Raw genomic sequence first — 25,456 nt, forward strand, 5'->3', positions numbered from 1 at the left:
AACAAGGTATTTTATCAGAATTACTCTTTATATTTTTTATAGACTTCTCTTCAATTTATTCCTCCTTTTTTAAAAGAACTTTTTCCAGGAGTGTCTTTAAAGTAGGTTTTTGTGTAGTAAACCTTCTGATACCTTTAATACCTAGACTATTTGGGGGTGTGCCCTCATATTTGAATGACAATTTTTTGGATATAGAATTTTAAGTTCAAAGCTGAACCTGCAAATTCTTGTTTCAGAAAAGTCCAACCTATTCAATCATATAGAACAGAAGATCTCATAGACAATTGTTGATTTAGATAACCAAACGAAAACAAAATCTCTCATATTAAAGGGGCTAGTAGAGGACCAGCAGCAGAAATAAGAAATAAATCATAAGTAGAGAAATTATAGTGAGATTAGACTATCAAAGACAAAGCATATGAATATCCAACTCTCCAAGCATCATTTGTTGAAAAGGCCATTCTCTTCCAGTTAAGTGGGCTTGGTGGCTTTGTTGAATATCAGATGACTGAATATATGAGGATCTATATCGTATCTCTCAATTTGGTTCCATTGGTCAGTATGTCTATCTTTGTGCCAATACCATGCCTTTTAACCATTATAGCTTTACAGTATGTTTTAAAGTCAGGTAGTATGACTCCTCCGATTTCATTTTTCTTTTTCAATATGTCTTTGGCTATTTGGGGCCTCTTTCTTTTCCAAATAAATTTCATAGTTAGTTTTTTCAAATCATTAAAAAATACTGTGTTGATTTTTATTGAGATTGCATTAGATCTGTAGATCAGTTTGGGTAGGATAGACATCTTGATGATGTTTAACCTTCCTATCCATGAACAAGGAATATTCTTCCTCTTATTTAAATCTTCTTTTATTTCCTTTAGCAGTGTTGTGTAGTTTTCTGTATGTAAGTTTTTTACATCTTTAGTTAATTTATTCCTAGGTATTTGATTTTTTAATTTACTATTGCAAATGGTATTTTAAAATCTATTTCCTCCTCACTTTGTTCATTATTGGTGTACAGAAATGCTACTGATTTTTGCACATTGACTTATAGTGTGCAACTTTACTGAACTTATTTACAAATTCAGTAGTAGCTTTGTTGTAAATTTCTCAGGGCTTTCTATGTATAGGATCATGTCCTCTGCAAATGGTGAAATTTTGACTTCTTCCTTACCAATTTGGATGCCTTTTATATCTGGTTCTTGCCCCAGGGCTCAAGCAAGTACTTCTAACACAGATGTTAAATAGGAGGGGTGATATTGGGTATTGTTGTCTTGTTCCTGATCTCAGAGGGAAAGATTTTAGAATTTCACCATTATAAATGATGTTAGCTATTGGTTTTTCATGTATAACCTTTATCATGTTCAGAAAGTTTCTTTCTATTCCTGTCTTTTGCAGTGTGTTTTTCAGGAAAGGGTGCTGTATTCTGTCGAATGCTTTTTCTGCATCTATAGATATGTGATTTCTTCCCCCTCAATCTGTTAATGTGGTGTTTTACATTGGTTGATTTTTTTATGTTGAACTATCCTTGCATAGCAAGATTGGTGTTAGTTCTCTCCAGAATGTTTGGTAGAATTCATCTGTGAAGCCATCTGACCCAGGACTCTTCTTAGTTGGGAGGTTTTTAATGACTGATTTTCTCTTTACTTGTGTTTGGTTTGTTGAGATCATCAATTCTTTCATCAAAGTAGGCTGCTTATGTGTTTCTAGGAATTTGCCCATTTCCTCTAAATTGTCCTCCTTATTGGTATAGTTTTTCAAAGTATCCTCTTATGATACTCTTTATTTCTGTGGGGTCAGTGGTAATATCCCCTTTTTCCTTTCTTATTTTGTGTATTTGCATCTTCCTTCATTTTTTCCTTTGTTAATGTAGCTATGGGCTTGTCAATTGTATTTATCTTCTCAAGGAAGCAGTCTTTGTTTTGTTTATTTTTTTCTAGTGCTTTCTTATTTTCTAATTCATTTAGTTCTGCTCTGATCTTTGTTGTTCCTTTCTTTCTTTCTTTCTTTCTTTCTTTCTTTCTTTCTTTCTTTCTTTCTTTCTTTCTTTCTTTCTGGGGTTAGTTTGTTGTTTGTTTACTAATTCCTTGAAGTGTGCAGTTAGGTCTTCAATTTTAGCTCTTTCTTCTTTTTTGATGTATGAACTTATGGCTATGAATTTCCCTCTCAATACGACTTTTGCTGCATCTCATAAGTTTTGATATGTTGTGTTGTCATTTTCCTTGGTTTCAAGGGTAGATACTGATTTGTTTTGAGATTTCCTCCTTGTCCCACTGTTTGTCTAAGAGTGTGTTGCTTAACTTCCATATCTTTGTGCCTAATCTGGTTCTCTGGTCCTTTCAGATTTCTAACTTCATTCCACTGTGGTCAGAGAAATTATTTTATATGATTTCAATTTTTCTGAATTCATTGAGACTTTCTCTGTGGCCTAGAATGTGGTCTTTCTTGGAGAATGATCCATGTGTGCTTGAGAAGAATGTATATCATGCTGTATTTGGGTATAGTGTTCTGTATATGTCTATTAGGTCCAGATCCTCTAATATATTATTCAAAGTCTTTGTTTCTTTATTGATTTTCTTTGAGATGTTCTGTCTAATGGTGGTAATGGTGTATTAAAGTCCCCCAGTATAATTGTAGAGGCATCTATTCCTCCATTTAGTTTTTCCAGTGTTTTCCTCACATATTTTGAGGTGCCCTGGTTAGGTGCATAAATGTTTATGATTGTTCCTTCTTCATGAAAGATTACCCCTTTTACTAATATGTAGTGTCCATCTTTGTCTCTCACAATAGTTTTGCATTTAAACTCTGTTTTGTCCAATATTAGTATAGCTACTTGTGCCTTTTTTTGGTAATTGTTTGCTTATAAGATTGTTTTCCAGTAATTCACTTTCAGCCTCCTTGAATCCCTTGGTCTAAGGTGGGTTTCTTGTAGACAGTATATAGATGGGTCATATTTCCTTATCCATTCTGACAATCTGTGTTTCGTGACAGGTGAGTTTAATCTATTAATGTTTAGTTTTATTACTCTCAAGGAATTACTTACATTAGCCATATTTTCTTTTGGATTTGTGTATGTCATATATTGTTTTTCTTTTTCTTTTTATCTTTTTTTTTTTTTTTTTAATTCCCCTCCCCTCCCCCGGTTGTCTGTTTTCTGTGTCTTTTTGCTGCGCCTTGTTTCTTTGTCCGCTTCTGTTGTCGTCAGCGGCACGGGAAGTGTGGGCGGCGCCATTCCTGGGCAGGCTGCTTCCTCCTTCGCGCTGGGCGGCTCTCCTTATGAGCGCACTCCTTGCGCGTGGGGCTCCCCTACGCGGGGGACACCCCTGTGTGGCACGGCACTCCTTGCGCGCATCAGCACTGCACATGGGCCAGCTCCACACGGGTCAAGGAGGCCCGGGGCTTGAACCGCGGGCCTCCCATGTGGTAGACGGACGCCCTAACCACTGGGCCAAAGTCCGTTTCCCTCTTTTTATCTTTTTAGTAGTTCTTACACTCTCCTCCAACTCTGTCTCCTGTTTCTTTCTTTCCTCCTGCAGAACTCCTTTTAGTATTTCTTGAAGTGCAGGTTTCTTATTGGCATACTATCTTAGTTTCTGTTTATCTGTGAATATTGAACTCTCCATTATTTTTGAATGCCAGCTTTGCTGGACAGAGTATTCTTGGGGACAATTTTTTTTTTCTTTTAGTGCCTTGACTATGTCATACCACTGCCCGCTTGCCTCCATGGTTTCAGATGAGAAATCAGCATTTAATCTTATAGAGCTTCCCTTGTATGTGATGGTTCTCCTTTCTCTGCTGCCTTTAGTATTTTCTCTTTGTCTTGAGCATTGGATAATTTGACAAGTATATGTCTTGGGGTAGGCCTGTTAGGAGTTATAGTGTTTGGGGTGCGTTGCATTTCCTGGATATGTATATCCATCTCCCTGAACAGGTTTGGGAAGTTTTTCAAGCCATTATTTCCTCCAACACCCCTTCTGTCCCCTTTCCCTTCTCTTCTCCTTCTGGTATGCCTATAATGCATATGTTTGTCAGTTTTGTGTTGTCATTCAAATCCCTAAGTCTCTGCAACATTTTTTCTATATTTTATCTATCAATTCTACTATCTGTTTGATTTCAGAGGTACTGTCTTTCACATCACTAATTCTTTCCTCAGCCTCTTCAAATCTGCTGTTTTTTCTTTTTTTGTTGTTGCTGAGAGTGTATTTTTGATTTCCTGGATTGTGCCATTCATCACTATCATGTCTGTTACATTTTTGCATATGTTTACAATTTCTTCAGTGTGCTCTCCAAGTGTTTTCTTAATATCCTTAATCTCTTTCTTCATTTCACTAAGTTGGTCCATGATACTGGTTTGGAATGCTTTCATTAGTTATTCAATGTTCCTCTTCCTTGTTTTTAGTTTGTTCAGTGGATTGGGCTATATCTTCCTGGTTATTGGTATGGTTTGTAATTTTTTGTTGCTGTCTGGTCATCATTTTATCTTGATGGGTTTGTTCAGTTGATTAGCTTCTGCATCTAGTCTTGGGTTTTATTTATGTGCTGTTTTTGTGTGTGTGTTTTCTCTTTGACTTTGTTTTTCTTATTCTATTTCCTTGTTGTTGTCTAAGTTCCCTTGAAGGAAAAAGATTAAGGCCAGGGAAAGCAAAAGAGGTAAGAAAAGAAAAAGTATGTTAGTAGTATTGATAGTAAATGTTAGTAGAAGAACCGTATAAGACCTAGGACAGTGAGTATTAAACTCATGTAAAGTTATAGGAATAAAATAGTGGAGTACCTATAATGAGATGGGAAACTGAATATGGAGAAGAATGTAGTATGAATTAAAAGGTCAGCATGATCAGGATAGAGGGAAAGAGAAAAGAAAGGACACTAATATAAACAGATATTAAAGATAGAAACTAGAATAGAAGTGTTATTAATAAAAAGCCAGAAAAAGTGAGGGCTGAACAAAGAGAAGTGGAATGTAAGAGCAACAACAGAAGGTAGAAGATGGAAAGATGTAGGAAGGAAAAGGGATAGCATTGGTAGCTAAATCAGTACCTACAGAAAAGAAGAAATTGAGAACGAGGAAGCATGGCAAACAAGAAACACACCAGCAGCAGCTAATCGAAGAAAAGAAAAAAAATAAGGGGGTGGGGGATAGAGATCAAGGAAAGACAAGGGGGAAAAAAAAACCAGACAAGCGTTCAAGGAAGGAGTCCTCTTTGCAACTGAATAAACTGATTGGAAACTGGTCCTCCCCCTCTCCCCCTTCCTTCTTGCTCTCCCCGGGCAGCAGGAAATCTGTATGCGGGCTCCCCTCGGAGACTCAAATGGGCCCTGGTGAGCCAAGTCACCACAGAAAATGATGACTCTCAGTCTCTTTGAGAGAGCACCCGCACCTCACTGGGAACCCTAAATATGCTTAGAAGCCTGCCAAGCACTTCCCATTGTCCCCCTCCCATAGCTGTGTTTCACAGGACTAGTTAATTGCCTGGTTCCACCTTCTCTCAGACCAATTTTTCCTATCCCAGGGCATTTAGGTAAATCAGGCTGCCCCAGGAGATTCACCTCTTACCTCTTCCTAGTTTCTCCTCAAGCCAGCTGGTATGTTCCTCAAAGCTCAAAAAGGCGGTGGGGGTGGGGGGACGGGGAACAACTGAAACGACACTCCTTGGACTCCTCTACACCCTTCAGCAGAACCCTTCCACTCTCGGAGTCTGTCCAAGACTGGTGGGCTCAGGGAACGCCAGGATTCGGGGCTCATGGAGTGCCGGCGTTGGGGAACATGGGCTCGGGAAACACAGGTTTGGGGAACATGGGGTTTGGGGATCACAGGTGCAGGGAACGTGGAACTCAGGGAACGCTGCCATGTGACTGGAGGGGCTTGTGGAATGCTGCAGCTATCTGCCCCAAGGCAAGGGCTGAGCCCTCCCACAGCTCCCGGCACAAGCACGGAAACCCGTGGTTTTACCTTGAACAATCACTTTTTTTGTCACACCCTCTCTAGATCGAGGTACGGAAACCTTCTGCTTTGTGGGCTCCCAAAACAGCTCACTCAGGCAGGACCTTGTCCCCACTCAGCTGTTTCTCACAGCAGAGATGATGTGGGTGCACTTACTCCTATGCCATCCTGCCCCAGCTCTTACAAGCCATTTTAAATCCATATATTTATTTCCTTTTAGAAAGTGATAATGATTGCAACCCAACAATTAGACTTTCAACACTGGCCAGCTCAGAAAGAGAAAATCATACAGTTTCATAATCAACTTCAGGTAAGTGAAAAATGAAAGTTAGAGCTCTTAAAGTATTCTTCAAAGTAAAGTAGTTACTTCTACCTTACTATTTCCCTAGATTTTATTTTACCCCCTCACCTTAACCCTCAAAAAATTAATCTTTTTAACCTTCATTCCCTTAATAAATATTTGTACAAATATGGTGCAAAATATTCTGCATCCCATTTCTAAACCTTCTTTGAATTTCCTCTTCTCCATGAGTGAATCATCTTTAAAAACATCAGCATGTGCATTTCCCTGATTGCTTGTAAGATTGTATACCCTTTCTTATACCTCTCTTAGCCATTTGAGTTATCTATGAATTGTGAGATTATGTACTACATTCATTTTTCCTTCGGGTTGTTTGTCCTTTTCTTAGTAAATGTGTAGATTTTTCATGATGAATTTTTATATTGATATTCTTCATTGGTTATATGCATTATGAATAAATTGTCTTAGCCTTGGCTTCTTAGAAATGTTCATGGCATTCATTTGTAATGCAATAAAATCTATCAGTCTTTTCCTTTGTGGTTTGTGGGGTTTTTTTGGGGTACTATTTTAAACAATCTTTTCTACCCTATCATCATAAAGATATTTTCTATCATTTTTCTAAGTGTTTTAGATGCTTGCATTTCCCAAGTTTAGATTGTCTGGAATTTGTTTTTCTTTAAGGTATCAGGTAGTGATCTATTTTTCCATATATGGATAACCAATTTTTCTAGCCACTTCCTCACTGATTTACCACTTCTATCACTGGTATCTGGTGGTACCTGACTCCAACTCTTGTCCTTTTCAAAGAAGGTTTTGGCTACTCTTGGCCCTTTCTCCTTCATAGAATTTTTAGAATCAACATGTTGATTTCCATTAAAAAATCCTAGTGCTTTAGTGCCTTTGAGAATCAAGGTGGTATTTCCTTAAATATTGGATGTGTTTTACAACTACCTCTAAGGTGAAAATTATAGTCTTTTGGGGAGGGATCCAAATTAACACCTAGCTTCTACACAAGAAGTATAATCCTAAGGGTGCACATTACTACTAGCAAAAAAAAATGTTTTTTTACAGTTGTTGGGTTCCCTAAATGAAGCCTACATCTATCTGAGGAGTGGGTGAGGGGAGGGAGGGCTGTTGACAGTACGTCAAACCTAGAACGTGGGTTCTCAGTTCAGGTCTACTAACCAACCCTGGTTTTTGTTTTTGGAGGGGCTCCTTGAAGACAGTTGAGTTTGATCTTTTTACTGTGCCACCAGCCAGGTGGCATTTATCTGCCCCATAGAATGACTGAGGGCTATGGGAAAGACATCTGGATTTGTTGACAAGTTTGCATGGGAGGTGCATGAGTGGGGTCATCCCTGCTATTTCCAGTGCATTTCTCAGTAAGGTTAAGGGAAATAGTGATTAAATCATTGCCAGTGGTATCTGACAAGGAATGGCAGTCCCAGCAACAATTAAATTGAAGGCATTTACCACAGGTTGAAATAGCCACATCAAGGTATTTTCAAGTTAGGAAACTTAGAGGGGCAGTTTTGAAAGGCAAAAAATCTTTAATGTCCCTCCTTCCCATACCTCCCAGGGTCTAAGGCAGGGGTTCTTAAGCAAGGGTCCATGAGCTTGAACTAAAATTCAAAAAAACATTATTCTTGCAGGGACATGTTGGTGGGTGTGATATATTTATTAAATAATCATAGTATAGTGTGGACTTAGTAAGGGGTCCATGGTTTTTACCTAACTGGCAAAGAGGTTCGTGGAACAAAATGACTAAGAGCCCCTGATCTAAGGTGTTCCTTCTCTAGGTGTGTGGGTTTTTGCTCTCCCTGCTTTGCCACAAAATCAGTGTCCCATGCTAGTAGTTTTAACCATAGTTCTTTTCAAGCATTTTCTTTACTCATGCCCAGACCTTTCATCCTGAAGGGTTAGATATAAGAAAGACAAGGGCATTTTTATAAAACTTAAAGAGACCTATACGAGCCACACTTTGACCTGCACAAGCCAATGTAGAAAGACTCAGCAAGTATTGTGCTCAACCAAGTAGTCATTATCCTTATGATCTAAGACTATGCCAGTCCAACAAGAGAATCCAAGAGGATGAACCAGAATTAAATTTGAGTTCTCTAGGTCCTGTTTTGTCAGGCTGCCACATGGAATGTGTGCATTCCAGGCTGACCTAGGTTCATCAGTAGGGGAAAGAAAAGCACCATGCCAAGGAATGGTCAGGGCTAAATCCTGAACTTTCAAAATACATCTATATACTCTCCCGCCCTTTTCATCCTGATCATTATCATGGAAATAGATGAAAGGAGATGATCTTTGTCTGGGGACACACACATTCAAAGTCCAAACTTACTTAGTGTGACAGTTTGAAGTTTGTGAATCACAGAATAGATCATGTTCTTTGAACTAATCCTTTCCTATAGATGTGAGACCCTTTGATTGCATTAGATTCAGTTAAGGGACCTTTTGATTATATACCTGATTACATCATTTTAGGGCCTTTGACTGGACTACCTAAATGAGGCTTGACTCAGGTTGGGTCTCTGCTCTCTTGCTAGAGGCTTTTATAAGCAGATAAATGAAAGCAAACACAGAAAGACAGGTGCAATTTTTATGCTGCCTTGTGAGAGTGGACTCCAGGATTTCTTACATCCAGAGAAACCCTCAGTGTTTGAGAGAGAGGCTGGAGGCTGGAATCAATGGAGAAGCTGAAACAACAAGGACCTCCCCAGAGATTAGGGACACCAAGAAATTGAAAGCTGAAGAGATGAGCCCTGACATGTGCTTGATCACCCACAGCTGAGCTCAGGGAGAAAGTGGCCTGGAGGAGAAGGCCGAGACCCAGATGGAGAGCCACCATTTTGCCTCACCATGCAGCAGGAATCCAGGATCCAAATGAAAAAGCATCTCTAATGATGCCTTGATTTAGAGATTTTCAGAACTTCAGAACTATAAAGCTTTTACCCTAGTAAATTTCCTTTATAAAAACCAACCCATTTCTGGTATTTTGGCATCAGCAAGCAACCTTAACATATTACAACACTTGGTAAGATGTGTGAACAAAGAGAAGGTGAGGGAGGTAGAGTCAGAAACCTCTTTGAGCCAGATTTTGAGGAGGCTCTTCAATGCTCAGTAATACCAGATGTATGCATATGGTAGGGAGTGTGGAAGGTCCATCAAAGACCTTGACTATTGGACAATTGTTGAGTGACTTCTGGATAAAAGGTGCACTATTGTCATTCATTTGGAAAATGGTCCAGAAAACCAAACACATAATACAAATTAGTTTTAAGAAACCTAATTGTGTTGTCAGAGTCTAGATTAGATTAGAACAGCAACTTCATAACCTGAAACAGTATCAGGATCAATAAGCTAACACTGACAGCCTCTGCTCAGAGATGAACTTACCAGGTGCAATGGATGTGTCATGATGATGGGAGAGAGTGTTGCTGTGGGGGGAGTGGGGGGCGGGGGTGGTGGGGTTGAATGGGACCTCATATTTTTTTAATGTAATTAAAAAAATAATAATAAATAAATAATTAAAAAAAAAAAGAAGTCACAGTAAAAACTGAAAAAAAAAAAAAAGATCTGATATATTCAGTTGTTTAGAAGTCTTTGGGGTCATGCTTTGTGCAATGGGCTTTCTCCACTGTGAGACAATTGTGTCAACTTTTGAAGGAGTCATAAGTCTGATATGAAGTGGTAGCCTCTGTATCAGAAATTTATAGTCCTTTATTTTGTGCCCAGTCTGTGATGGAGAACAGTCTATGTTGCCAGGTCTGGTGTGACGTATCCAGCCAGCAATCATGATAATCTGGGCAATGCAAGCTTGATCACAGCTTGATTCTCAGCAATCAAATAACAGGTCCTCACCATGGGCATCTGTATGAATGACCTCGATAGTTTGATCAGCAGCCACCATTTGTTTCCACAGTTCACAACCCCGAAGAGGGGTGTCTTTAATCTTCTAGTCGTTTGATTTCCAAGTGGCAGGTGAAACATCTAAGCCATTGGTAAAGCCTAAGAATCAACGTTCTACTCACTGAGCAAAGGAAACATGTTCCCTTTTGATTCTGCATAGCTGGCTCTGAGGCTGAGCAGCTGGAGTCCCCAAATTTTACTTAACTGAACCATCACTAAACCAGACCCAGAAAGTAGAGGAATTTTTGTGAATCAAAGACTCCATTGAACTGGTAATGTCTTTACTTCAGGTCATGAAGGGGGATAAAGTTTTCCCCAGAACGATTGTTACCTCTTGTTTGTGTAAAGCCCAGATGCCAGTGGGGACAGACTGGCTGTGGTCCTGAATATACAAATTCTTTTTGACAAGACTTTTTGGGCTCTTCTCATTTGATCAGGTGTTGAGTTTGGGGCTCTCATACCAGAGAATAATAAGGATTCCATGAGGAGAGTGAGATTGGAATGTAAGTGAAAAGTATTTTAGCTTTAGCCATATTTGAATTTTAATGTACTTAAGTAATACTTACATTATTACATTTATTTAATGCTATTACAATAGTCCAGAAGAGATGGTGAGGATCCGAGTTAAGGGAATTGTAGTTGGGATCAAGAAAAGAAAATGGAATCAGGAAAATGTTTTGTAAGAGACATGGCATTGGATAGAACATCTGGACAGAGAATTAATAAGGAAATAAAGCTTGAATAATATAAGTGACTAGACCTAACAGACATTTATAGAACATTACACCACCCAAACTGCAGGATATTCATTCTTCTCAAGTGCTCAAGGATCTTTCTCCAAAATAGACCATATATTGGGTTATAAGTGAGATCTCAATACATTTTAAAAGATTAAAATTATAAAAAGCACTTTCTCTGATCATAATGGAATAAAGTTGGAAATTGATAGATAAAGGGAAATGTCATGAATATATGGAGATTAAACTATACTCTTAAATAATCAGTGGGTCAAAGTAGAAATTGCAAGAGAAATCAGAAAATATCTCAAGACAATTGAAAACGAGAACCCAATATATAAAAACTTACGGTACACGGTGAAGGCAGTGCTGAGAGGGAAGCCCTTAATGCTTACCTTAAAAAAGACGAAAGAGCTAAAAATCCTTCAAAGCCCTAACTGCACCACGTAGGAACTAGAGAAAGAAATGCAAACCAATCCAAAAGCAAGCAGAGGGAATAAAATAATAAAGATTAAAGCAGAAATAAATGAAATGGAGACTAAAAAGTAATAGAGACTCAACGGAACCAAAAGTTGGTGCTTCAGGAAGATCAACAAAATTAAGAAACCCTTAGCTGGACTAGCAAATAAAAAAGATTTACAGTGTAAAATCAGCATGGTAGTGGTGTAAAAATAGGCAGATTGACCAATGGAATTGAGCTGAGAATTTGGAAACAGACCCTCACATCTATGGTCAAGTGATTTTTGACAAGGCTGTCAATCCCAGCAAGCTCATTCAGAACAATCTATTCAACTGTTCAAATGGTGCTGGAAGAACTGGACAGCAATAGGTTAAAAAAAAAAAGACCCCTATCTCACACCTTATACAAAAATATCGAAATGGATCAAGGACCTAAATATAAAAACTAGAACCATAAAATTCCTAGAAGATAAGGTAGAGAAATATTTTTAAGATCTTGTGGTAGGTGGTGTTTCTGAGATAATTGTGTCTGGATAGAATTTTTAAAAGTAATTCTTCCATAATTTGTTAAGCCAACTTTTGTCTGTTTTTTAAAGTTGAAATAAAGTTTATTTTTGAAAAAAAAGAGATGAGGAGATGGAAAAAGCAAATATTCTACTTTGGAATATTGGGTACTTGGTTTTATTAAATAGATTAAGTAAATAGGAGAGGAAGATTAGATTATGCCGAGTTTAAGAATTGCATCCAGGTGTAACTAGTAGGCCATTTAAAATTTCACTCTGGCACTTAGAACTGGGAAAAACATTTACTTTAGGGGGTCATTAGAATAAAGATCATAGTTAAAGACATTCAAATTAATAATTTGAATTGCTTAGGGACAATGTATAGAAAGAAGAAAGAAAATGGTGAATAGGGAAGACTAACATGGAAAGGAGAATCAGAGCTCAAGAAAGAAATAGAGAAGATCAGATAAGTTGTCTTGCAGAAGCCAGTAGTAGATAAAGGTACAAGTAGGAAGAAGTAGAAAGTAAGGTTAACCATTTGGTTAAACCATTTCGGTTAAATATCAAGAATTGAACATTATTCTTTGAATTTTACAATTAGAAGATATCTGGTGCATGAGCATTAGACCAATCAATAAAGGCAGAAACAAAATTACAATGGATTGAATAATTTGAAGGAGGAGTCAGTCAAAGTAGAAACCTACTTGTAAATTTGTTTTTTAATGTTTTTTTTTTAAATAGTTTGTGAATTAATAAATCTGTAAATTTTGTTTTAGGCTTGTGTTGGTGTAATATTAGTGGGCCCAACAGGTGGAGGAAAGACAACAGTCAGAAGAATTTTAGAAAAAGCTTTAACACTTTTACCAGTTGTGGACTTCTTATCAATTGAGGAACGGAAATCTGTTTCAAAGGTATATGCTCTTTGAAATAAAATGTTTATGTGTTTATTAGGATCTTGATTTATGTACTTCAATAACATGTTTTCTCTACATAAATCTTGTTCATGATTTGTTAAATTTGTTGCTGGGAATTTTGTAGCTAGGAATCATTGTAGTGAATGGCATTTTTTTTTCCATTTTCCCATTTCCATTTACAAACTGGTAATGACTAGTGTAATAATACTACTGAATTGTGTATTTATTTTGTACTCAGTCACCTTACTTGAAGGACTTATAAGTTCTAATAGGTCATCTTCAAATGAAAATAATTTCATTATTTCCCCGATATTTTATATCACTTATTTTTTTTTATCATATTACTTTGATTAGTCCTTTAAGACAATGTTAACTATAGTGTCTTATTTCTTAATTTATCTGAAGTGCATTTATTATTTCTCCATTTAATATGACATTTACTCTTGGTCACTGATAACTGTTCTTTACCACTCTGGGTTTTGACTGTAGAATTTATTAAATGACTTTTCAGCATTTATATTTTTCTTTTATTTGATTAATATAAAAAGCTTTGGTGATAGATTTACTAATGTTAAATTGTCCTTAATTTCCTAGAATAACCCCTACTTACTGTCATGATGTATTTTTTCAATATAAAGGTAGACTGCAATAAATAGTGTGTTTTTAATAAATCATCTTATTAAAATATTCATTGTTAATAATGTGATCTATAAGTCTTAAAAAGTTAGGTTCTCATCGATATGGATTTTTACCATGTACCTTATCCTGCTTCAGAATCATTCATAATCCTTTATTCTTTCCTCAATCTAAACTCTCCCATTCAACAGACCTCAATTAGTTTTGTTTTTTTGTTTTTTTTTCCAGGGTGACAACAATTTAATTCCTTTGCCCCAGGCTGGTTGGTGCCTCCTAGTCCCGGCCCTCCGTGCCTCAATTAGTTCTTAAAGTCTTATTATTGTAATTGATAAGAGGTGAATTCTCTAGCAATAATAATAACTAATACTTATGGAGTATTAAATATGGGCAAAGCACTGTGCTAAACACTTTTACTAGAATTATCTCATTTAATCCTCACAACAATCCTATGGATGGCAATTCATTTTATTAGAAACAGTATTTTAGAATTACAAGAATAATATGCACAATTGTTAGAGGTTCAGAATATATAATATATAAAGAAATAATAATCACCTAGAGAGAATGATTGCAAATATTTTGCCTTATTCCCTTTGATTATTTTTTCTATAACTAAATTTACTTTTAAATAATTTTTTAAATCCTGGCTTTTTACCTAACAGTAAGTGCTGAGAATTAACCCCATGTCTCTAAATACTTCTCATAAATATAATCTTTTTGACCATATTCTGTACTATGACTATAGTACATGACTATGCTATGATTATATTATATTGCTGTACTTAATATATTTTATGATTCTCTTATGTTTAACATTTTTGCTTTTAAAGTTTTCCATTATTTTTAATATGATTATAATGAACATTTATTATGGTAGTGGGACCATAGGTAATGGAACTTGAGAAATTTTTCTCCTCATTGTTCTGTTCAAGGCTTTTTTTTTTTTTTTTAAAGATTTATTTATTTATTTAATTCCCCCCCTCCCCTGGTTGTCTGTTCTTGGTGTCTATTTGCTGCGTCTTGTTTCTTTGTCCGCTTCTGTTGTCGTCAGCGGCACGGGAAGTGTGGGCGGCGCCATTCCTGGGCAGGCTGCACTTTCTTTTCACGCTGGGCGGCTTTCCTCACGGGCGCACTCCTTGCGCGTGGGGCTCCCGCACGCGGGGGACACCCTTGCGTGGCACGGCACTCCTTGCGCGCATCAGCACTGCGCATGGGCCAGCTCCACACGGGTCAAGGAGGCCCGGGGTTTGAACCGCGGACCTCCCATATGGTAGACGGACGCCCTAACCATTGGGCCAAAGTCCGTTTCCCTGTTCAAGGCTTTTTAAAAAACTTTTAGTTGCTATTGTAAATGGAGGTTTTTCTTGATTTCCTCCTCAGATTGTTCATTTCTAGTGTATATAAGTACCAGTGGTTTTTGTGTCTTGATCTTGTAATCTGCCTTTCTGCTGAATTTATTAGCTCTAGTAGCTTTTTTGTTGTGGATTTTTTTCAGCATTTTCTGTATATAGAATCATGTAATCTGAAATTGGAAAATTTTACTTATTCCTTTTCAGTTTGGATGCCTTTTTCTTGCCTAATTGCTCTAACTAGAAGTTTTCTACAGTGTGGAATTACAGTGGTACAGTGAGCATGCTTGTCTTATTCCTAAACTTAGGGGGAAAGCTTTTAGTTATTCACATTGAGTGTGATGTTAACTGTGGATATTTCATATGTTATTATATTAAGAATGATTCCTTCTACTTACCTGAGTGTTTTTATCAAAGGGATGCTGGATTTTGTCAATTGCTTTTTCTTCATCTGTTGGATGAAGATGATATAATTTTTTACTTTCATTTTGCAAATGTGGTGTATTACATTAATTCATTTTCTTTTTTCATATAATAAACTTTATTTTTAAAGAAGTACTAGATTATAGAAAAGTTAAATTGAAAGTATAGGGGATTCCCATAAACCCCACCCCCTACACCCCTCACATTTTCACCTATTAATAATAACTCATATTAGAGCAGTACATTTGTTAAAATTGATGCACAAATATTGAAGCATCACTGCTAACAAAGGTCATAGTTTACATTATGGTTTTCACTTTGCATCATACAATTTTATATAATGACCTGTATCCATTATTGCAATATAATGCAGAAAATTCCAATGCCCTAAAAATGCCCTATGTTTCACCTATTCTTCCCATTCCCCCTCAGAACCTCTGGTAATCACTACCTTTATATCAATATTACAAATTCTTCTGATACTACAATAATAATAAGTCTACTTTGGTCCATGGTTGCATTCCCCCTTTGAATTGTTCATTCCTCAGTCTCAAGGGTTGGTAATGCCTGCTCTTCTTCAGTTTGAGAGGGGACTTAGATCTTATGGGGGAGATGGAAGGAACTGTTTTGTTTGCAGTTGTATATACTCTCTTTTGGGATGGAGGTTGTTCATCACTATCGTTTTGTTAGTTGTCCTGGGGCAAGTCCAATGAACTGGGGAGTAGGTATTGGATGCAACTCTGCAGAGATGCAGGGTTCAACCAGCATATGAACAGACTGAAGATTTAAGTCTCTGTGACATAAATTTAACAGGTATAGTGCTAATTATAAGTTCAAATAAAAGGGATAAAATAATTACGTGTAGGGAAAATTATAAGTGAATCTAACTCTGATATGTTGGGGAAATAGGTTATCATATATTCCAAGGTAAGACCACTGATGGGGTGCTGATTTCACTGGGTTGTGTGCCTTGCCTATAGTATCCAGTTGTCTCAAGCCCTCTGGAGCACCCCTTTTTTAGGCTTTATTTACTGTGGCAGTAAGTGAGAGCCACCTGAGATGTGCATAAGCATAGCCTCTGGAATGACATCCCAACTCCCTTTGAAATTGCTAAGCCATAAAAACTCTTTTATATTTAATGTTTCCCCCTTTTGGTTAAGGTCTTTTTCCATGTATATCATTGGTTGGCACTTGGTATTAATCCCTCAGTACCAAGGAGGCTCATCCCCAGGAGTCATTTCCCATGTTGGGGTAATATAGTAAACTTATATGCTGAGTTTGGCTTAAAAAGAGGCCACATTTGAGTAACAAGGAGGCTTTCAGGAAACAATTCTTAAGCAATAGATATTATTAGGCTAAGTTTTAATTTTACAAGAATAAGGTTCATAAGTATAAGCAAAAATATCAAGGGCTTGAGGTACTGGCCGTTTTCTTTTATTAGGCACTTCCTTTGTATTCTAGAGGTCCTGCCACTTTATTTGAGAATGTGGCAAAACCCCAGAATGGGAATTTAATATTTTGTTGGATATTGTGTGAATCTCCACCCACTGAGATAACACCATATGACCAAGTGAACACATTCATATTCCATAGAGGCATGCCCCAAGTGCACCCTTCCCTACACATCCCCCCTCCACTAACACTCTGCACCAGTGACTCTCCCCTGCAATATGTGCCAAAAGAAAAGTCCCACAATTGTATTTTTAGTCCTCAGCCTCCCCAGAGTTCACCAGTTCCTTTGTCCAGCCCTCCTCCAGCTCCATGGATAGCCCAACCCACCTCCCAACCCCTCTCACACTCACAGTCCAGTGCTGTTGACCCCACTCACATCTCTGCCTCACCATCACCCTCATACACTGCCAACCACCCTAATCCACTAGTTCGTAGAATCTGCCCAGATTGATTGTCAGCTGACCGTTCTCTACTCCTTTTCTATCTCTTGGTAACCTATCTTCCAGACTCTACCTGTGTGAGTCTGCTCAATATCCTTAGTTCATATCAATGAGGTCATCCAATATTTGTCCTTTAATGATTGGCTTATCTCACTCAATGTAGGGTCTTTGAGATTCATCCATGTTGTTGCATGTGTCAATACTTCATTCCTTCTTACCACTGAGTAATATTCCATCATATATATATACCACATTTGCTTATCCATTCATCCATTGATGGACACTTGGGTTCCTTCCATCTATTGGCAATAGTGAATGATGGCCCTATGCACATTGGTGTGCATATATCTGTTTGTGTCCCTGCTTTCAGTCCTTCTGTGTATATTCCTTGTAGTGGGATTGCTGGATCATTTGGTAATTCTGTTCTTAGTACCTGAGGAACTGTCAAACCATTCTCCACAGTGACTGCACCATTCTATGTTCCTACCAGCAATGGATGAGAGTTCCAATTCCTCCACATTCTCTTCAACACTTGTTGTTATCTTTTTTTTTTTTTAAATAGCAACCAGTCTAATAGGTGTAAGATGATATTTCATTGGAGTTTTGATCTGCATTTCCCTAGTAGCCAGTGATGTTGAACATCTTTTCATGAACTTTATAGCCATTTGTATTTCTTCTCTGAAGAAGTGTCTATTCAGATCTCTTGCCCCTTTATTAAATGGGTTGTATGTCTTTTTATTTTCAAGATGTAAGATTTCTTTATATTTTCTGTATATTAGACACTTATCAGATAAGTGGTTCCTAAATATTTTATCCCATTAAGTAAGCTGTCTTTACACTTTCTTAACAAACTCCTTTGAACCCAATTTTTTTTAATTTTGAGGGAGTCTCATTTATCTATTTTTTTTTTCATTGCTCATGCTTGGGTGTAAAGTTTATTAAATCATTTTTTATTACAAGATATTGTAGATTCCTTACATTATCTTTTAGGAGTTTTATGGTCTTGATGCTTATATTTATTTCTTTGATCCATCTGGAGTTAATTTTTGTATAAGGCATGAGATGGTGATCTTCTTTCCTTCTTTTGGATATGAATGTCCAGTTCTCCAAGCACTATTTGTTGAAGAGCCATTCTGTCCCAGTTGAGTTGACTTGGTGGCCTTATTGCATACCAGTTGACCACATATGCAAGGACCTATATCAGAATTCTCAATTTACTTCCTTGGTCAGTATGTCTATTCTTGGGCCAATACTATGCAGTTTTGACCACTGTAGCTTTGTAGTATGCTTTAAAGTCAGGTAGTATGAGTTCTCCAATTTTGTTTTTCTTTTTCAAGAAGTTTTTGGCTATTTGGAGCCCCTTAAACTTCCAAATAAATTTCAAAATTTATTTTTCCAGTTTGGTAAAAAATGCTGCTGGAACTTTTATTAGGATTGCATTGAAACTGTAAATCAATATGGGTAGGACAGACATCTTGATGAAATCTAATCTTCCAATTCATGAACATGGAATTTTCTTTCATTTATGTAGTGCTTCTTTGATTTCCTATAAAATTTTTTTGTAGGTTTATGCATACAATTCCTTACATCTTAGTTAAGTTTATTCCTAGATATTTGATTCTTTTAGTTGCTATTGTAAATAGATTTTTTTTCTTGATTTCCTCCTCAGATTGTTCATTGTTAGTATACAGAAATGCTACTGATTTTTGCATTTGATCTTATATCCTGCCACTTTCCTGAACTTGTTTATCAGCTCTAAAAGCTTCATTGTAGACTTTTCATACTTTCTGTGTATAAGATCATGTCATTTGCAAATAATGAAATTTTTTATTTTTCTTTTCCAATTTGGATATCTTTTATTTCTTTTTCTTGCCTAAGTGCTCAAACAAGTACTTCTGATGCAACATTAAATAAGTGTGGTGACAGTGGGCATCTTTGTCTTGTTCCAGATCTTAGAGAGAAAACCATTAGCCTTTCACCATTGAATATGATGTTAGCTGTGGCTTTTTCACAATGCTCTTTATCATGTTGAGTAAGTTTCCTTCTAATCTTATCCTTTGAAATGTTTTTACCAAGTAAGGATACTGTATTCTGTTGAATGCCTTTTCTGCATTGATATAAAGGATCATGTGATTTTTCTCCTTCAATCTGTTAATGTGTGTATTTCACTGCTTGATTTTCATATGTTGGACCATCCTTACATGCCTGTGATAAAAAAACACTTGATCATTGTGTATAATTAGATTGATGTGTTTTTGGATTTGATTAGCAAGTATTTTGTTCAAGATAAGTTTATTAGAGAGATTAGTCTGTAGTTATCTTTTCTCATAGCATCTTTATGTGGCTTTGGTATTAGAGTGATGGCATTATAGAATGAATTAGGTAATGTTCCCTCCTCTTCAATTTTTTGGAAAAGTTTGAGCAGGATTGGTATTGATTCTTCCAGAATGATTGATAGAATTCAGCTTTGAAGCCATCTGATTCTGAGCTTTTCTTGGTTGGGAGGTTTTTGACGACTAATTCAATCTCACTACTTGTGATTGTTCTGTTGAGTTCTATTTCTTCTTTCGTCAGTGTATGTTCCTTATGCATTTCTAGAGATTCATATATTTCATCTAAATTGTACATCTTGTTTGCATACAATTTTTCAAATATCTTCTTATGATACCCTTTATTCTGTGGTGTTAGTAGTGATAACCCTTCTCTAATTTCTGATTTTGTTCAATTTTCTTTGTTAGACTACCTAAGGGTTTGTCAATTTTATTAGTATTCTCAACAAACAAGGTTTTGGTTTTGTTAATATTTTCTAGTAATTTTTAAATTCTCAATTTCATTTACTTCTGCTGTAATCTTTCTTATTTCCTTCCTTCTGCTTGCTTTGGGATTAGTTTCCTGTTCTTTTTCCAGTTCCTCAGGTGTGCAGTTAGGGTTTTGATTTTAGCTCTTCTTTTTTAATGTAGGCGTTCTCAAAACTGATTTATCTGCATCTGATAAATTTTAATATGTTGTGTTCTAATTTTCATTTGCTTAGACCATAGTTACTGATTTATCTGGCAATTTCCTCTTTGACTCACTGATTATTTAAGAGTGTGTTTTTTAATTTCCATATATTTGTTCCTATTCCATTCTCACTCCTATATTTATTCCCAGCTTCATTCCCTTGTGGTCAGAAGTGCTTTTTATAATTTCAATCTTTGTAAATTTGTTGAGTCTCTTCTATGGATAGCATGTGGTCTATCCTGGAGAATGATCCATGAGCAATAGAAATGAATGTATTTCATGCTTTTTTGGAGTGTAATTTTCTGTATAAGTCCATTAAGTCTAGTTCCTCTAATGTATTATTCAAGGCCTCTGTTTCTTTATTGAGTCTCTGTCAAGATGTTCTGTCTAATGGTGATAATGGGGTAATGATGTCCCCCACTATGATTGTAGGGATATCTATTTCTCCTCTTAGTTTTGCTGGTATTTGCCTCATGTATTCTGGGGCTCCCTGGTGCATAAATATTTATGATTGTTCTTGGTAAATTACCCCTTTTATTAATATATAGTGTCCTTCTTTGTCTCTTAAAACAGTTTTGCATTTAAAGTCTATTTTGACTGCTATTCATATTTCCTGCCCTTTCTTTGGTAGTTTGTGTTAACTTGTTTTCTCTTTGGAGTACACTGCACTTCCCGGACATGTACATCCATGTTTGTCATGAGTTGGGAAATTTGGGGCTGTTATTTCCTCAAACACTCCCACTGCCTCTTTTCCCTTCTCTTCACCCTCTGGGATGCCCATAATGCATATGTTGTGCATTTCATGCTGTCATTCAATTCTCTGAGTCCCTGCTGAATTTTTTCCAATTTTATGTCTATTTGCTGAATTTCAGATGTCCTATCTTTGACATCACTAATTCTTTCTTCTACCTGTTCAAATCTACTGTTATGTGCTTTTTATGTATTTTTAATTCTTGTATTGTGCCTTTCATCTCTATAAGATCTGTTATCTTTTTAATGTATGTTTACAATTTCTTCTGTAAGTTCCCCAAATGTATTCTTGATATCCTTTATCCTTTCCTTCCTTTCATTAAGTTGATTAAGGATATTTGTTTGAACATCCTTGATTAGTTGGCCCACATTGTGTGTCTCCTTCTGCTTTTTACTCTGGTCATTACACTGGGCCTTGACTTCCTGTTTCTTAGTGTGGCTTGCAATTTTTTTGCTGATGTCTAGGCAATATTTGATGGTCTTATTCTTTCTAGTTTAGGGTTTTATTTTTGTTCGGTGTTGTGTCTAGTTCTCTTTAACTCTTAGTTCCACTTATTACATATCTTTGTAGTTGCCCATGTTCAATGGAAAAAATATCAAATCCATGTAGCAGTTTGATATAATTGATGAATTCCAAAAAGAACTATTGGATTATGCTTGTAATCTGATCTGCACCTGGGCATGATTGAGTTATGATTACGGCATTGAGTCCAAAAGGGGTGAGGACTCACAGATAAAAGGTATGGCAAAGAACAGAGTTGGGGCTTTTAATGTTGGAGTTTTGATCTTGGAGTTTGATGTTGAAGACTTAAGCTGGAGCCCTGGCAAGTAAGCTCACAGAAGAAAGAGAAGCCAGCCCCAGGAAGAAAGGCACCTTAAACCCAGAGAAAAGCAAGCCGCGGGAACATAGGAATCCAGGAAATCAGAACCCTTGCAGTCATCAGCAGCCATCTTGCTCCAAATAGACTTTGGTAAGGGAAGTAACTTATGCTTTATGGCCTGGTATCTGTAAGTTCCTACCTCAAATAAATACCCTTTATAAAAATCAACCAATTTCTGGTATTTTGCATCAGCACCCCTTTGGCTGACTAATGCAATCCATGAAAATGGAAAGAAAGAAGAGAGAAAAGAGAAAAAAATTAAAAAATAAAGAATTAAGGAAAAAGAACAAAAAAATCGGGAGAAAAAAATACTAAAAGGGAAAATAGAAAGCAGGATAAATTTTTAAATAAATGAAAAAGAAACAGGAAAAAAATAAAAATAAAATAAACAAAAGACCAGATATGGCAGTTTGATATTGTTTACGAATTCCAAAAGCAGATATTGGATTATGATTATAAATGCATCTGTTCCTCTGGGTATATTATATTGGATTGGACTCAGAGGTTTCACTCCTCCTTGATTAAATTATGATTAAGGCTTTTATTGGACCATGCCAATCGGACATTAAATCCCACCCACTTGGTAGACAAGGACTCACAGAGGAAACAACATGGCAGAAGAGAAAGAGTTTTAATGCTGGAGCCCAGTAAGTAAATACACAGAGAAGCAGGTATGTAAGGAAAGAGAGAAGTCTCCTCTAGACACAGCAGAGGGCCCATTTGCCTAATAATTTACAGCTGGCCTTGTAGAGAAAGCAGAGTCACTGAGTCTGGAGAGAAATGGGCCTCAGGAGAGATGAGACTTATCCCAGGCTACAGCTGATATTGGAAGAATCTGGGCCCACAGAGTCATAAGAATAAGAGGAAGATTGGACCCTTGCAGATCTTGGCAGCCATCTTCTTCCAAAACATGGCAACAGATTTTAGCAAGGTAAGTAACTTATTCTTTATGGCCTTTCAGCTATAAGCTTCTACCCCAAATAAATAACTCTTATAAAAATCCAACAGATTTCTGATATTTTTCATCAGCACCCCTTTGTCTGACTGATACACCAGATAAATAAGAAGAGAAGAAATAAAGACAAAACAGGGAAAAACAGAAAGGAAAGAATAGTATAAGAGGAAAAATGAAAGAATAAAAAAAAAAGAAAAAGGAAAACAGAAAAGGGCAACGGACTTAGCCCAGTGGTTAGGGCATCCATCTACCACATGGGAGGTCCATGGTTCAAACCCCGGGCCTCCTTGACCCGTGTGGAGCTGGCCCATGTGCAGTGCTGATGTGCGTAGGGAGTGCTGTGCCACACAGGGGTGTCCCCCGTATAGGGGAGCCCCACAGGCAAGAAGTGCACCCCATAAGGAGAGCCGCCCAGTGCTAAAGGAAGTGCAGCCTGCCCAGGAATGGTGCTGCACACATGGAGAGCTTACACAACAAGATGACGCAACAAAAAGAAACACAGATTCCCATGCTGCTGACAACAACAGAAGCAGACAAAGAAGACGCAGCAAATAGACACAGAGAACAGACAACCGGGGTGGGGGGGGAGGGTAGAGAAATAAATTAAAAAATCTTTAAAAAAAAGGAAAAAAGAAAAGAGAGGATAAAAATGATAAATAATAGACGATAAAAAGGGAGGAAAAACAAAAAGATTTAGTAGGCAGAAAATAAAAGACAAGAGAAATGGGAAAAGAAGAAAAGAAAAATAGAAAAAGGAAAGAAAATAAGGAAGAGGATAAGAAAAACCAATCAACCAAAACAAAACAAAAATCTGGGCCTCCCTCTCACACTACCAGGACCATCTAGGCTTCTCCTGCCTGTTTTGGCCAGTTCAACATTCCACACCCCTCCTCTCTGCAGATATCCAGGTGAAGGGGAAAAGAGAGAGAGAAAAAGAAAGAGAGAGAGAGAAAGGGAGGGAGAAATACTGAGGAAATACTGAGAAGAGAGACCTACGTCTCAGGCCACTGGCAACCCACTAGTCTACTCCTCTCCAGCTGCTTCTACCCACCAATCAGTCACCCCACAGTCAGCCTCTATACCAGTACCCAAATGACACTGCAGCTTCCCTTTTGCCAGGCTAGCCTGCCTACCTTCCCACAGTTTCTAGAGGAATAGTGTAGGCTGCCATTCCCTACTCCACAATCTCGGGTCTCCAATTTATTTTCTTATGTTAAACAACTCTTGTATTCCTGGGATAAATCTCACTTGATCATGGGGTAATAACTATTTTTATTGTGCTCTTGGATTAAGTTTTCTGGTATTTTTCTGAGAACTTTTTAAATTTATAGTCAAGAGGGTTATTAGTCTATCATTTTCTTGTCTTGTGATATCATTATCTGGCTTTGGTTAAGAGGGTAAACCTGGCTTCAAGAATGAGTTAGGAAGTGTTCCGCTCCTCTTCAATTTTTTTTGGTAAGAGTTTCAGCAAGATTGATGTTAATTCTCCTGGTAGCAATCTGGCCCTGAGCTTTTCTTTTTTGGGGTGATTGTGGGGGAGTTTTATTTACTGAATCAGTATCTTGGTATTGGTCTGTTGTGTACTACTATTTCTTCCTTGAGTCAATGTTTTTGCATGTTTTTAAGAGTTTTTCCATTTCATCTAGATTACCTAATTTGTTGGCATATTTTTGGATAGTATCCTCATACTCCATTTTGTTTCTGTGGGGTCAGTAGTAATGACTCTCCTTCATTACTGATTTTAAGTATTTGTACCCTCCCTCTTTTTTTCTTTGTCAGTCTAGCTAAGGGTTTGTCATTTTGATTCATCTTTTCAAATAAACAATCTTTGATGTTGTTTATTCTCTACTGATTTTTTATTCTCTATTTTGTTTACCTCTGCTCTAAACTTTGTTTTCAATTTTTTATCAGTTTTGGTTTACATTATTGCTCTTTTTCTAGTTCCTCTAGCTGTGAAGTTAGTTAAATGGTATGAGATCTTTCTTCTTGAGGCATTTAGAGCTATAAATTTCCTCTCAACACTACTTTTGGTGCATTCCATAAGTTTTATGTAATTATTTCATTTACTTCAAAGTATTTCTTTATTTTGCTTGTGATTTCTTCTGTGATGCATTGATTATTTAAAATTGTGTTGTTTAACTTTTCCATAGCTTTGAGTTTTCCGTTTCTCCCTTTGTTATTGATTTCTAAATTTATTCCATTGTGGTTAGCAAAGGTACATTGTATGATTTCAATGTGTCTAAATTTACTGAAAACAACTTTTAAATAATCTAATATATGGTCTATCATGGATAATTACCAATGTGTATTAGGGAAGAATGGGCATTTTGCTATTGTTGGATGAATAATTCTATATGTTTTGACTAGGTCTAGTTGGTTTATACTATCATTCAAGTTTCCTCTTTCCTTATTGGAAATCTTTGTTTTATATACCCCTTCAATCTATGTCTAGTGCCCTTTTCTTTCAATGTGAAGAACTCCCTTTAGCATTGCTTGGAGGACAGGTCTATCGGTCTAGTGATGATGAACTTCCTTCACTTTTTTTTTTTTTTAAAGAGGTACGGGGGATAGAACCCAGGATCTTATACATGGGAGGCAGACACTCAAACCACTGAGTTCCACCCATTCCCCTTTAGCTTTTGTTTTTCTGGATCTTCTATTTCATTGCTTCTTACACTGCTTTAGCTGTCCAGAAGCTGCTTTTGCATGCAGGACAAGTTCTGGGGAGGCAAGATAGAGAAAAGTGTCCTAGTACATTCTTTCAAGGTGCCACAGGATAGATTGGCACCAACATACA

General features: G+C 36.9%; 1 protein-coding gene across 1 annotated transcript in view; it reads left to right on the forward strand.

Annotated features, from left to right (window-relative positions):
* Window positions 1-25,456, forward strand: part of DNAH14 (dynein axonemal heavy chain 14) — a 499,447-nt gene that overhangs the window by 206,673 nt on the left and 267,318 nt on the right. The window contains exons 37-38 of the mRNA XM_058275282.1: window positions 6,162-6,251; window positions 12,636-12,770. Coding sequence (XP_058131265.1) covers window positions 6,162-6,251; window positions 12,636-12,770 — 225 coding nt within the window. The remainder of the gene's footprint in view (window positions 1-6,161; window positions 6,252-12,635; window positions 12,771-25,456) is intronic.

Source organism: Dasypus novemcinctus, chromosome 13 (genome assembly GCF_030445035.2).
Source record: "Dasypus novemcinctus isolate mDasNov1 chromosome 13, mDasNov1.1.hap2, whole genome shotgun sequence".
Lineage (NCBI taxonomy): Eukaryota > Metazoa > Chordata > Mammalia > Cingulata > Dasypodidae > Dasypus > Dasypus novemcinctus.